The sequence below is a fragment of the Alosa pseudoharengus genome, unplaced genomic scaffold (genome assembly GCF_046254945.1).
Source record: "Alosa pseudoharengus isolate Yale_2024_CS ecotype anadromous, Long Island Sound unplaced genomic scaffold, YU_APseudo_1.1 YU_APseudo_1.1_scf_12, whole genome shotgun sequence".
NCBI lineage: Eukaryota > Metazoa > Chordata > Actinopteri > Clupeiformes > Clupeidae > Alosa > Alosa pseudoharengus.
Window position 1 is genome coordinate 14,152,340 of NW_027468587.1, and position 12,654 is coordinate 14,164,993.

Sequence of the window (12,654 nt, forward strand, 5' to 3'; positions counted from 1 at the left end):
CACACAGAATGTCACAAAACGTACACAAAACCTCAGTCAACTTTAGATAGACACACAAAGAGGCAGGGAGAAGCATCTTGCAGACGTTGACATCTTCATGGTGTTGTGTCCGGGTCAGAGGTCAAAGACCAGATCCCAGGCCACCAGTGTGAGGTCAACGGTGAGTGGACAGGGCCGGCCGGTCAGTCGCCCCTCTCGCTCTATTCCTCTTCTTCATCAGCGGCTCCTTCAATGATGTAGCTGCGCTCCTGTGTGTCACTCTCAAGTGTGTCGTCCTCGGTTTTAACTGTTCTGAGAGAAGGCAGAAATACAAATGTGAAAAACAAATGAAAAATATTTCAACCGATTGCAAATATCTTATTATTGTCAGCACACCCACCTAGTCCTAGTTGAAAAGTTGTTTTTAAATACACATTTCCGTTGAAGTTTTCTTAAAGCCGAATCGATGGTTTAATTTAAGGTTTAATGCCTGTACAGGACCCCAGCCCCATGTGATGAGACCCTAGTGAGTATGTGATTGGGGTTTGACGCTCCTGTCCTTCTGGTTACCTGATGAGGATGGTCTTTCTCTCTGTCACCTCCACTGCCTGCTCCTCAGAGTAGGAGGTGATGGTCTCGCCGTGGATGCCATTTCCCAGGCCCACGGCAACACTTCCATTTCCATTGCCTGCATCCATCTCTGATCCAGCTCCCACTCCCACTCCGGCTCCCGCTCCCACTCCGGACCCTACTCCCATTCCAGCACCTGCTCCAGCCCCCATTCCGGCCCCAATTCCAGCTCCCATGGCTCCGGCTCCGCTCATCCCAGCACTGATGGCACTCATGCCCATCATTCCCTGCACTATGCTGGTGATACGCATGTCCTCACCTTCAATAAGTTTCCTATGCAAGAAAAACACAGTGTCATTATTAACGCAGTACTCAGTGTCATTAATAACACAGTACTCATTATAGTGAAATATAGCCTAAATCTTGCTCCAACTCAGGAGCTTCTAATGTGGTTAACATCAATTTGCTTAGGATCCATATTAATCTAGGAAGTTGCGAAATATGATTTGTGTGTTAGTGTAGACCAACTGCAGGATGTCACATGCCTGTATGTTGTGATCTCAATCTCCAGGCTCATCTTCACATTGAGCAAGTCCTGGTACTCCATCAGCAGCTGAGCGATTTTCCCCTTTGTGGATTTCAGCTCCAACTGAAGAGCCTCGATCCTGGCCTAAAATCATCGTTAATATTATTTTCCCTGAATAGTATTTTGTAGGCAAGAAATAAACTGCGCTCATCTAATCATCTGAGCTATTCAAACTGTAATATGGACTCACCTGGAGAGCCTCCAGCTCTTTCTTGTGTCTCTCTTGAGCTTCAAGAATCTGTGCTTCAAGAGCATCGTTTTTAGTCTTCAGACCATCCAGGTCTCGCTCCCTGTCTTGAATCTGTAATAGAAGGGCTATTCAAGGCTATGGCAATCAAATGATGACGTGCCTGTTTTAAACTTGTAATTAATATGTTTTAAAAAGTTTGAGATTTGCTGAAATGCAACAGCAACGGCAAACATAGGCATACATCTTTTTTGGCCGTTGATATCTCTTCTCTGGCACCCCGAATCCTGTCCACATGCTTGGTGGATTTGTTGGTTAAATCGTCGAATTTTGAATTGTACCACGAGTCCATTTTCTGAAAAGAACAAAAAATACACATTAAATGCAAATATATTAATGTATATTATTTACTGTAAATGGTTGATGTCCTTTTATGGAACTTTTTTTATGTTGAAGCCTACCTGTAGATTATTTGCCGCGATGGTGTCATACTCGTTCTGAATCTGCTTCAGAGCAGCCGAGAGGTCGGGGAGGGCAAAGGCGCCTTGGGCGGTGGCATGGGCAGCGTAGATCTGTTTCATGAGGTCCTCGATTTCCTGTATAAATGTCATCATTTCAAGCAATATATAATTAGCCTAGAAATCTAGACGCGCCCCTAGTCTAGCAACTCTCCGTTGGCTTGTGAGCTCCAGAAATCGAAACTTAATCAGGCCAATGAAATCGTGTATAGAGTCATTAGGTGGGCTTAACATAATGATTGATGGCAGAGTTGCAACGGTTTGGCTTGAATTCCCTGCTACTTTAAAACAAATAAGATGGATGTTGCTGCTGGCAAACAGTGTGACACGAGTTAAGCTTTTATTAAATTGGCAAACGTTTGAACTAGCCAACTAGCTCCGCTGGTGGGAAACACATGGGACTCATAGCGCTGCCGCTGTCCTATTGCGTGCAGAGGGAATTTGAAAGACAACTGATTATCCCGCCCCTAGGACTGAGCACTGCGAACGGTGAGTGCCCAGAACCTACATTTTAATGTGGGTCTGGCTCGTCAGGCTAATATATAATAATTCAGAAACTGCACAATCATGGCTAGATCTATGTTGGTGACTACCGGTATATATAATGTCAATAATGACTCAATAAACGTACCTCTCTTTGAACTCTCTTGAGGAACTCAATCTCAACCTCCAGGTTGTCAAGTTGTTTCTCCAAAGCAATGCGCGCGGAGGTGGCTGCGTCAACATCCTGTAATCATATAGTTGAAAGTCAGCCACGCCAGAGATATATCAATTAAGAGTATTAATCAAATTAAAGGTGAATGACTTACAGGGCGGAGATTCTCGATGTCCATCTCGGCCTTCTTCCTCAGCTCCACAGCCTCCTCATATCTGGCCTTCATCATCTCCAGCTGTCCAGCCATGGCATCTTTGGCAGCAACAGCCAGGTCCTTAAGATTGAAAAAAAAAAAAAACAATGAGAACATCTGCAGTTGGAACATAGATAGATAAATAGATAGATAGATAGATAGATAGATAGATAGATACTTTATTGATCCCCAAGGGGAAATTCAAGACAAGACATGCTCCATATATCAATATTATTGAGATAGATGTAGTCACCAGTTAGGTATGTGTTTGTGGAGAGATTTTAATTAAACACGCGGATATCATTATGGGTGATGATACGATGCCTATTTGTATGAGTGGACATAGGCTTAAACCATGTATGTAACTGAATCAGACATACCCGCTGCATTCTCATTTGATCTGCAAGTTTCCTCAGCTCTTTCAGCTGCTCTTCATACAGCATGCGCAGGCCCGTGGGTTTCAGGAATCGGTTCTGGAGGGCCTCGATTTCTGTCTCCAGCAGCTTATTCTGCTGCTCCAGTGACCGAACCTTTGGAGACAGGACGACACATAAATTATGGCCCCTATGTGAGAGCACTACATGCTCGAATATGCAAAGTAAAAGAATGCAGAAAGGTGGAATCCACTTGCCTTCTCGATGTATGCAGCCAGCCTGTCGTTCAGCACGACCATCTCCTTGCGCTGGCCGGTGCGAGTGCTGAGGAATTCCTGATTCTCGGCGGCAGCTGCGTCCAGATCTATCGCTTCTCCGCTGGCGCCCACACAAGCGGTGCCCATGCTTGCGCTGCTACAGTTCAACACATGCATGACGGTGACTTTGTTATTACCAGAGCGTGATATGACAATATGTATTGCATTTTAAGACGTGTGACCCACTGAAAACTCGCTAACTTCTCTATCAATTCAATTCAATTTATTGTGCTTATAGAGCGCCAAAACATAACACATGTATCATGGCGCTTTACAGAATGTAGGCAATCAGAGAAAGAAGGAAAGATCACTTAATTGTATCCAGTTATATTCACTACGGAAAAAAACATTTGAATCACGTTCACAAAACCAAAGTGATACCATTATTTACTAGGTGGAGGATAGTCTGCTGCTGCATCTGACTAATGCATGACATTTGTATGACGATATAATGAAGGCTGCCAAGAAGGTGGAAAGTTCATTGAGGATCCAGGGGCAGTCACTGACTGACTTTCATAAGCAAATTAGGCAACTATCCTATCATCTATCTATAAATTACGCAGGGCACGAGCCTTATAGGGCCTAAGCATTGAATGCTTAGCTGGAAGGATTTTTTCCCCAATTAAAATAAATTCCAATATTTTATAAAGCATTAAAGTGCGGTAAGGATAGAACAGCTCCTGTAGCTAGTCAGGCTAGACTGTAGTGTGTTATGCCCATGGGGCATTCTCCGCACACTGTGCATGCAGGGGGGATCTGCGACCTCTAAATGACCCGTCTCATCCTAGGGATTCCTGTGCTCCCCCTCTGGGCGGGGCGGAGCAGAACTCACCTCGCCATCAGGGGCCTGCGGGAGGAGGAGACGGCCCTGCGTCCCATCGCCATGCCGTTGGCAGCTGAGGCCGCGGCCGAGCGGGAGTAGCTAGCGGCGCGCTGCTGGCGGGAGGGCGAGGGGCTGGACACCCTCACCTGGAGCGCGGTGGAGGACGAGGAGGTGGAGGTGGTGCATTCCTCGAAATGTCTCCGATACGACGAGATCCTTTCTGGGCTGCGGCTCATCTTGGCTGCTGTGTGTCCGGAGCTTTGGAGCTTTCTCTCTCGGTGTCTCTCCCTCCTGGAGGTGGCTGCTTTGGATGAGGAGATCTGGGCTGCTGAGCACTGCTGTCTCATCGGCTCTCTCAGCACCCTTCTTATACCCCGAGCGGCGACCCAGCCCTGAGCATGAGCCAGTGCCTCTGGAATGTCGAACCTCAGCACCACAGCTCCCGTCCCACCACAGAGCCTTCTGCCAGGGGCCCGCCGGGAGATTGATGAGCTGAAACACCGCCAGGCATCGGGGGCCATTAAGTAGTAACTTCAGCAAGTAGGTGATAAGCCTTGATGGGCACCGGGAGCCTCCAAGGCCCCAGTCCACAAATCAGACTTGCTCTCCAAACCCCTTTCGAGGTACTGACATACAAAATAGAAAGCATATCACTCTGCCGCCGAATAAGCCTGCAGGCAGGTGTACATTTCCCAAAAGTACAGTTCCAATGAATGTTCGCAAACACAATCGTAAAGGTAGTTTGAACTACACCTCTTGACCTGTGGTAGAAGCATGTTGAATTATTTGTGTGCAAATTAATCACTTTAAATGCATTCAGGTTTCAGGTTGATATTTTACACTTCCAACCGCCATATGTTTAAATGCCTTAAGCGGAAAATACATTATTAAAACTTGTTATTACCCATGTAATACCTGCTTTCTTACCACATTAAATAGTATTAATATATCAACCTCTTAACATGAATTCTCTTATCCCATATTATCTTAATAACTCATAAACTCACTTGTTTATATTAAATCAAAATAGTTTACTTAAAGGACAATTCGGGTGTGCCCCGAAGGCTAGCGTTAAACGCTAATAAGCGGTTTGCAATAAAACTGGTCACATTCGACTAGCATGAAAACAAATCCCAGCGAACGGTCGAACTCGGTACACATGTGTTATTAACCCCTAGGTTCATTTTGCGCCGGAATTGTCCTTTAAAGAATTGTGTTTTTGTAAAAGTATGAAATGTCAATGCTACACAACACAAAATATATGAATGCCACAAAACCCAAAGTATTCAAATAATACCCTTCAGTATTAAATAAACACAAATTTCACAATGTCGGGAGTGACACCGTTGGAAAGGGCGTGGTCCATTTAGTGGGGGTAGAACTTGGTTTCAGGTCTCTACGACCTTCCTATCAAGAGAAACAAATATGAGAACATTAAATGGAAAAGACAATTTAATCAAATATTTGTAATTTTTATTTTAAAAACCGGAGGTTATAAATAGGGGTGCTGGACTTCAATGCCATTCAGAGCTACACAGACCAAAAGAGACAGAGCAACTTAGCAACTGAGCTTAGCAAGGGTTAGCAACTGTTCCAAAGGCAATTTTTTTGAGGATCCAGACACTGATCACATAGTGACAGGCATTGAGAACCAGCAGAACTTGCAAGCAACCATCTACAACCCTCGGCAATTCATTGACTACACCTTCGATATCGACGATGTAGTCATCGAACTTGAGACTTCAAGGCAGGGGTTCAAGACAAGACAACAGCCATCAAGGCAGGGTTTTTTTTACCTGTACTTACCTGAAAATTTAAAGGTGAAAAATCACTTCTTTTTACACCGTAAGTATGTCGATCTGCAGGCCTATTCAGCAAAAGGCAAGAGCGCATTCCAGAACTGCTGTGGTATAGTCCTCAGCAATCTTGATGGGGCTTTATTCCTTAATCTTTCGGCCATGCCAAAGAATAAGGTAAAGCCCAGTGAAATGCTGTTGCAAATGCAATCGTACCAACGCATTGCAACTGAGGCATTAGAAGAGGTGAGGACTTACTTTCAGGAGCAGCTTCAGGCCCTGTCAGATGCAGACCTCAAGAGAGCTTCGATAATGAAGCAGTGCCTGACTAAAACGGCAAACTTTGAGGTCTTGCCACAGGATTTTTGTCATGTCCCTCCTGCAGCGTGCCATTGAGCACACCAATGATGGTGACCACCATTATAAAACTTGGTCAAAAGCAAGACAGCCCCTTTCACTTGGACTTTCTGCATGTGGAGAAAGTGGCGGCAATGTCTGTTCACTTTGGCTGTGACGTGAAGGCCAAAGATGAGGACCTACACTAGCTGTGGTCCAAATATGTGCTGCAGCAGCTGTTATACTGTTCTAGGCTTGCACGAGTCCATCAATTTCCAGATGTCTTTGGACAGCCGTCCAATCGACTTGAAGCGCCCGCTACTGCAGGTTCTTGCAAATGTTCCATCGCTCATGACCCCCCCCACTCCCTCAATCCCTTCTTCATTCTGCTTCCATCAAGACGCAGATACAGGGCTATGGGGTGGAAGCGAGTACGCTTTGGGAAAAGCTTTGTGCCCTCTGCAATAGCAGCACTAAATAACACACAGCGGTGATGGATCACTGTGCCGCCCTCATTCCTCTGTAATGCCAACTGGTGATGGTTTTCCTGTTTGTATCTGTGTAAGGTGATGTATATGTGCTGTATATGTGCTGTTGTGATATATGTGCTGTATATGTGCTGTTAACATCTATGTGGGTGGGGTATGTGGTAACAGGGTGGTGGGTGAAGAACCGTAACTGTGTGTATCTATGTATTTCATGTCTGTGAGGCTTGTATGGTAGGTGAAAACAAATTTCCTATGTAAGGACAAATAAAACTAACTAACTAACTAACATGTTCCTTTTTGCAGCTATGGCACGTACACTACGCCATCAACGTTAGCCACCCCATTAGTGGAGTAATCTCCATGTGTAATCTTTAACATCACGAAAGCAGGGCAGGCATGGTTATTGCCGCAAACTTGTATTTAGAGCACATGCAGGATACCTGCTTGAAACTGGTGGGGCAGCAGGGATATCGGAGTATGTTGGCTCTTTCAGCAAGAGCGCTGGTATTCCAGCAAGTCTCCAGGCTGAAGAGTTTTACAACCTTCCTGCACTGGATAGCATCCTAGAATGTTATCCAGTAGTCATTCCTTTTATGGATGGCAGGAACTGTGGCCTTTTCAAAGTGTTGAAGGAAATCCTTGGCTACATTTCCTCCTGTCTCAGAGACTTGTTCCATGGGAGCATTGGAAAGGGTGGGTTTGCTCCAGCGTGGAAGGCATACCAGTTGGAGCTGGCTTACGAGGAGATGGTGTATGGCCATCCAATGAGCATGTTTGACCGGCACTACAGTGCCTCCCTCGGGACCTGTAGTGTTAACCCGAGGAGTGCAACCTTGAAGACCTGGACGGGAAACGAGCAGCTTATCCGCAGGGTAAGGAGTAGGGTTGGGCACCGAAACACGGTTCTAATATGGCACCGGTGCCGATGCAAACGGTAGTAACTGCATCGAATAACAACGTGGATTTCAGTGCCTTATTTCGGTGCTTAAATTGCGTTTTATTTTATTATTTTTTTTTATACGAGGCATCACTGCATTTTATGCGCCATCTGTAACGTCTTGCTCTGATAGCAACACATCCAGATACAGTTAGCTAACATAAACACTGGATGTATAAACCAGAGTGGTGCACCCCATAGGCGAGTGGACAGTGTTTGACAGCTTGCGTGAGCCTAAGTAGCTTACTTTAAAACGATATCGCGAGCTCCTGTCAATATCTAGCAGTGGGCCTAACTACACACAAGCAAAAGGCTATGAAACAACATCAACAGTAGCCTATACACATTATCCTTGCTAATGCGCTAACTGGCATTTATTTGAAATGTTATCAGCAAAGTTGTAAGGTGAAAACTTTATTTCACGGTGTGTTCTAAACAACATAATGGCATGATATTAATCTTTCATGTGCATGAGGCCCATATAGCATCACAATGAATATGAAGATCATGTTAAAAGTTAGCTGGCAAAAACATAAATATGTAGGTTACATACCTGATGTCACTCAGCTGTCTAAGAGGCTACGAATCCATCTCCATACGTTATTGCTAATTAAACTCTGACTGGTGTTAGCGCATAGCCATAGTTGCTGTTAAAATGCCTACTAGGCTAGCGCTGGGAATCTAAACACTGACATGTAGCCTAGCATGTTCAAAACTATTGCTTGTGACATGACATTTCTTGAAGCATTTGGGAACACACTGAATTAACTGGAAAGTAGAGTCCCTGTTAGATTAGCTTGCTTGCAAATGCTAAAATACAACTTTGATGATGGATTCCCCCACGCACACAGAACTGTTAGGAAATGTGAAATTTCATTACAGCTTCACCCATGATCATTTCTACACACAGTAAAACTATGCTGTTAAAAGACTGTTCCCTTTTGTTTTAGTTACAAGCATTGGCAAGCAACATCATCTACTCCAAGCAAGGGGCAGACCACCACAACCACGTGTCAAGCATCACTGAGGAATCGGACTGTAACCTGTATGTTCCTATCTAATAGTTTTTCTACACATGGCTTGGAGACATGCTTTGGAGACAAGGTGAGTGTCTTCCACTGGAGTCTGCAAAGTGTTATTTCTGTGTTTCCTCTATTTGCGTATATTCACATCTGGATATTGGCGAAGAAGAGTGTGACTCTCCAGTTGAGGGGGGTGGCAATGACTTCAGGAACATCTTGGAAGTATTTCACAGCAGTGTTTCATATGCCACTCTTTCATATACCACACTGATCTGTCCCTCGAATCTAAGATGTTTGTTTTCCTCACACACAGTATTGAAATGGACGATTTTTGGGGTCGATCCGAGTCATTTGGACTTGGAAGATAAGGACAGCTCAGAGGAGGATTTTGTCCCTTCTTTTCATCTACGGTATATTTTCCTTGCTGCTAATGTTGGGTGGAAATAAAGCTGCCTCATTCATTCTTGCAACTACCCTACTTGTGAAACTGAATGATGAGAATTGTTTGAGCAAAAAATTATGCAGCCGTTCATATTTTAAAGTATTTGATCACCAATGTACTCATAGTCTGTCTCTTTACACAGGACTGTCGGTGGCAAAGCACTTGAACTGCACAAAATAAGTATGGATGAAACTGTGCTTGATTTTGACATACCGGATCTTCCTGATAAGGAACCAGAGAATATACCAGAGCATAGGATGACCACCACCATGACACTGAAAATGAGGACACTTGTGCCCAAAAGTTAGGACAAAGGTCCATAAGTGAGGACACACACACAGAATCGGGGTAACATTAGTTGGGAATAACCTTCAAGTCTGTTTCTCTCATTCTGCCATGCAGTGGTCATAAATGAGAATACTCTCTATGCGTGTGCATTACTGCAGGCGATGGATAACAGGTAAGCACTGATTGTCTTCAAGGGGACATCTGATTGTCTAAAGAGTTTTAGATATCTCTCTTCAGTTCAGCTGCTCACTCGTTCATCAACAGCCGGGTTTTGGTCAGCTGATGCGTCAGGTAGATGTGACGTAGAACATGTTTTGGCAATGAGATGTTTGTTGCTAATGATACAGTCTTGATGAAATCCTGGCGCATTGTTCGAATATGATAGACGGGCAACGGGATTCCATTGTTTTCATTATTTGGACTGCCTTGTTCATCTCTCATGGCTGGAAAATTTACAAAAAATGCAAACCTCCCCCCAACATTGCCACCAGGATCGTACCTGTATGAAAGATAAAAGATACCCATTTAATAAAGGATTTTCTCCCTCCATCATGCCAAAACATTGAATACAAGTAACAAGTGCTGTTGAAATTGGCAAGAACTTTAGATAGTAAACAGTTTCTACACTTCAAGCACAATGTTTCAATGTTCAATGTTCAATCATCACAACCACTGTGTAAAAAACAATATTCTTCTGATCAACACATACTGTACCTTATTTGGTCAACAGCCACTACCACAGCATCGAATCCACCAAGAAAGCATTGCTGTTTTGTTCTTGAGTGGTGATGCTGCATGTTCACAGTCATCAAATATTATTGGCTCATAAAAGTCCTTGGTGTTCACACAAGGTCCTCAATTAGGGAGTACATCAGGTTTTTTTTTTGGTCCTCCCTGTAAGTGCAGGACTTGGACATTTTCGGCCAGTTCTCTGACTGGATGAGTCAGAGACTGACAAACCTGTTGAGCCTTTGACTAAAGGTCAAGGAATTGGGCATATTCACTCTTGGATATTGCTAGATGTTCCAGGTCCTTGCCATAGTCCCCCCACAATGATACAAATTTCTGTTCCATTAGTGTTTGCAAACATGAAACATAAGCACTACAAAAAATGCAAGAAAATATAAACACTATTAGGGGGAAATTACTTGTTTCAAGCTAAATTATCCGGCCATTTCATTTCATTTGTACTTGTTCTACCCAATCCCTGGAACGTTCTAGGTAGGAGAACCCTATGGCTAACACTTTATTAGGCCTAGTTGCCATCAGGTGGCCCATGGGAGTCAGCGTTCTGGTTAGTTCTGCCAGGTCTGTAACAGACAGTAAAGTTAAAAGCTGCTAGTTATGCATCCCACCTCTGTTTGGTAGTCCCTAGTTTAGCAGAATTAGTCTATACCACACGCTGTCCCCACAAGTAGTCATGCAACTTGTCTGTCATTGCCCACTTCAAATCTAAAAACTCCAGCTTCATGGAGCTGTACATCCGCTCTGCCGGGTTGAGGCTCCGACTGGCATATGCCATAGGACGCACCTTCCCGCCTTGCTCCTATGACAACACAGCTCCCAGACCATGGTGACTGGCATCTACTTCTACAATGAAAGTCAGCAAAAGCTAGAGTCAGGGCATGGACTAGTTTTACCTTCATGTCCTGGAAGCTCTTTTCACATTCCCCAGACCAGACGGTTTCTAAACTTGCCCTGTGTCCTTTCCGACCCTTGCCTCCTCCTTGTTCAGCTACCAGACGGTGAAAAGGTGCTGCTAACTCTGCAAATCCTTTGACAAAACGTTGGCAATAGCTTTCAAAACCGAGGAAGGATCGCAATTCCTGGATTGTCCGTGGCCGGGGCCAGTTGGCTACTGCAGCCACCTTCTCCGGATCTGTTGAGACACCCTCTCCAGATATTAACTGGCCCAGGTAGCGGACCTGTTTTTGAAAAAAAAACAGCACTTCTCTAATTTGGCCTTGACACCCTCTTTTTGTAAACGACTTAGCACAAGTTCCAGGCGCCTAAGATGTTCATTAGCATCAGAGGAAAAGATGATAATGTCATCCAGGTACAGCCATAACGACTGCCCATTCTGATCTCCGAATATCCGCTTCTTGAGCTGCTGGAACGTGACGGGTACATTGCACAACCCAAAGGGCGTTCTGTTTAATTCAAATAACCCGAAGGGTGTGCAAAAGGATGTTTAAGGGCGGTCTCTTTCAGTGACTGGGATTTGGTGGTATCCACTAGACAAGTCGATGGTTGTAAACCACTGGGCTCTGGACAGGGAATCTTGCATCTCTTCGATGCGGGGAAGGGGTAAGGCATCTTTGCGGGTTCGACTGTTTGGCTGCCGGTGATCAGCACACATATGAAGACTGCTGTCCTTTTTCTTTACAAGGACAATGGGAGAGGCAAAGGGACTACAGCTCTCCCGGATAACCCGGCTGTCTAATAACTGTTGTATATGGGCCTTTACAGACTCATAGTCTGAGGGGGGGATGCGTATAAACCTTTGCCGTATTTGCTTGTCATCAATCGGGGATGTCATGTGATAGAAGATTAGTGCATCCAAGATCACCCTCAGATGTAAAAAACACAGACGAGTATTGGCAAAGTAGCCCTCTAACCTTCTCCTGCTCTGATTGGGACAGTATACTTAAGTCTAACCCATAAATTTGTTCTAGAATTTTATGGCAATGGCCAGTTTGAGTATTAATAGGAACTGTTAGTCTACCGGGTATATCCACCCCTCCTGTAACCAGATTTAATGGTTCCACCCTCTCTGTGACCCCTTCAAAGTAACATTCCCTTATCACGTTTATTCCCAGTATCCCTGGTGTACTAATGGGGCCGGATGGCCCAGGGGGAACCTTAACCTCAAGCCACCCTCTCTTTGGTATGGGTTTTCCCAAAACTTCCAGCTTCCAACTGGTTTTGCTTTTCCCAAAACTTCCAACTGCCAGTTCAACATACCCCACATACGGTATTTCGAGACCATTGGCTGCTTGTAATTACAGCCAATTGCAATCTTTAAGTTGGCCCTGCAAGTGTTGTCAGAAGAGGCCTTCCCGTATGGTTGATACCATGGACCCTGTATCTAATAAGCAATCCACACCAATCCCCCCTAATTTGACAGTTACTGTGGGGCACTG

The 12,654-nt window shown here is 44.6% G+C and overlaps 1 protein-coding gene across 1 annotated transcript; it reads right to left on the bottom strand.

The window, feature by feature from the left end:
• Nucleotides 1–200: 200 nt before the first annotated feature.
• On the bottom strand, nt 201–4,438 carry LOC143118627 (glial fibrillary acidic protein-like). The gene is made up of 11 exons (XM_076279652.1): nt 4,212–4,438; nt 3,320–3,473; nt 3,069–3,218; nt 2,650–2,769; nt 2,472–2,567; nt 1,784–1,918; nt 1,567–1,677; nt 1,326–1,436; nt 1,095–1,219; nt 550–882; nt 201–291 (listed from the first exon to the last, which is right to left on the bottom strand). Exons 1-11 carry the CDS (start codon nt 4,436–4,438, stop codon nt 201–203), a joined length of 1,653 nt encoding a protein of 550 aa, XP_076135767.1.
• Between the last annotated feature and the right edge of the window lie 8,216 nt (nt 4,439–12,654).

Excerpts from the sequence above, each read along its gene's own strand:
- LOC143118627 (XM_076279652.1), bottom strand. The coding sequence starts at position 4,438 with ATGAGCCGCAGCCCAGAAAGGATCTCGTCGTATCGGAGACATTTCGAG. Across the intron at positions 3,219-3,319 it reads TGGCTGCATACATCGAGAAG|GTTCGGTCACTGGAGCAGCA; the intron begins GCAAGTGGATTC and ends CTGTCTCCAAAG. Across the intron at positions 1,678-1,783 it reads TCGCGGCAAATAATCTACAG|AAAATGGACTCGTGGTACAA; the intron begins GTAGGCTTCAAC and ends TGTTCTTTTCAG.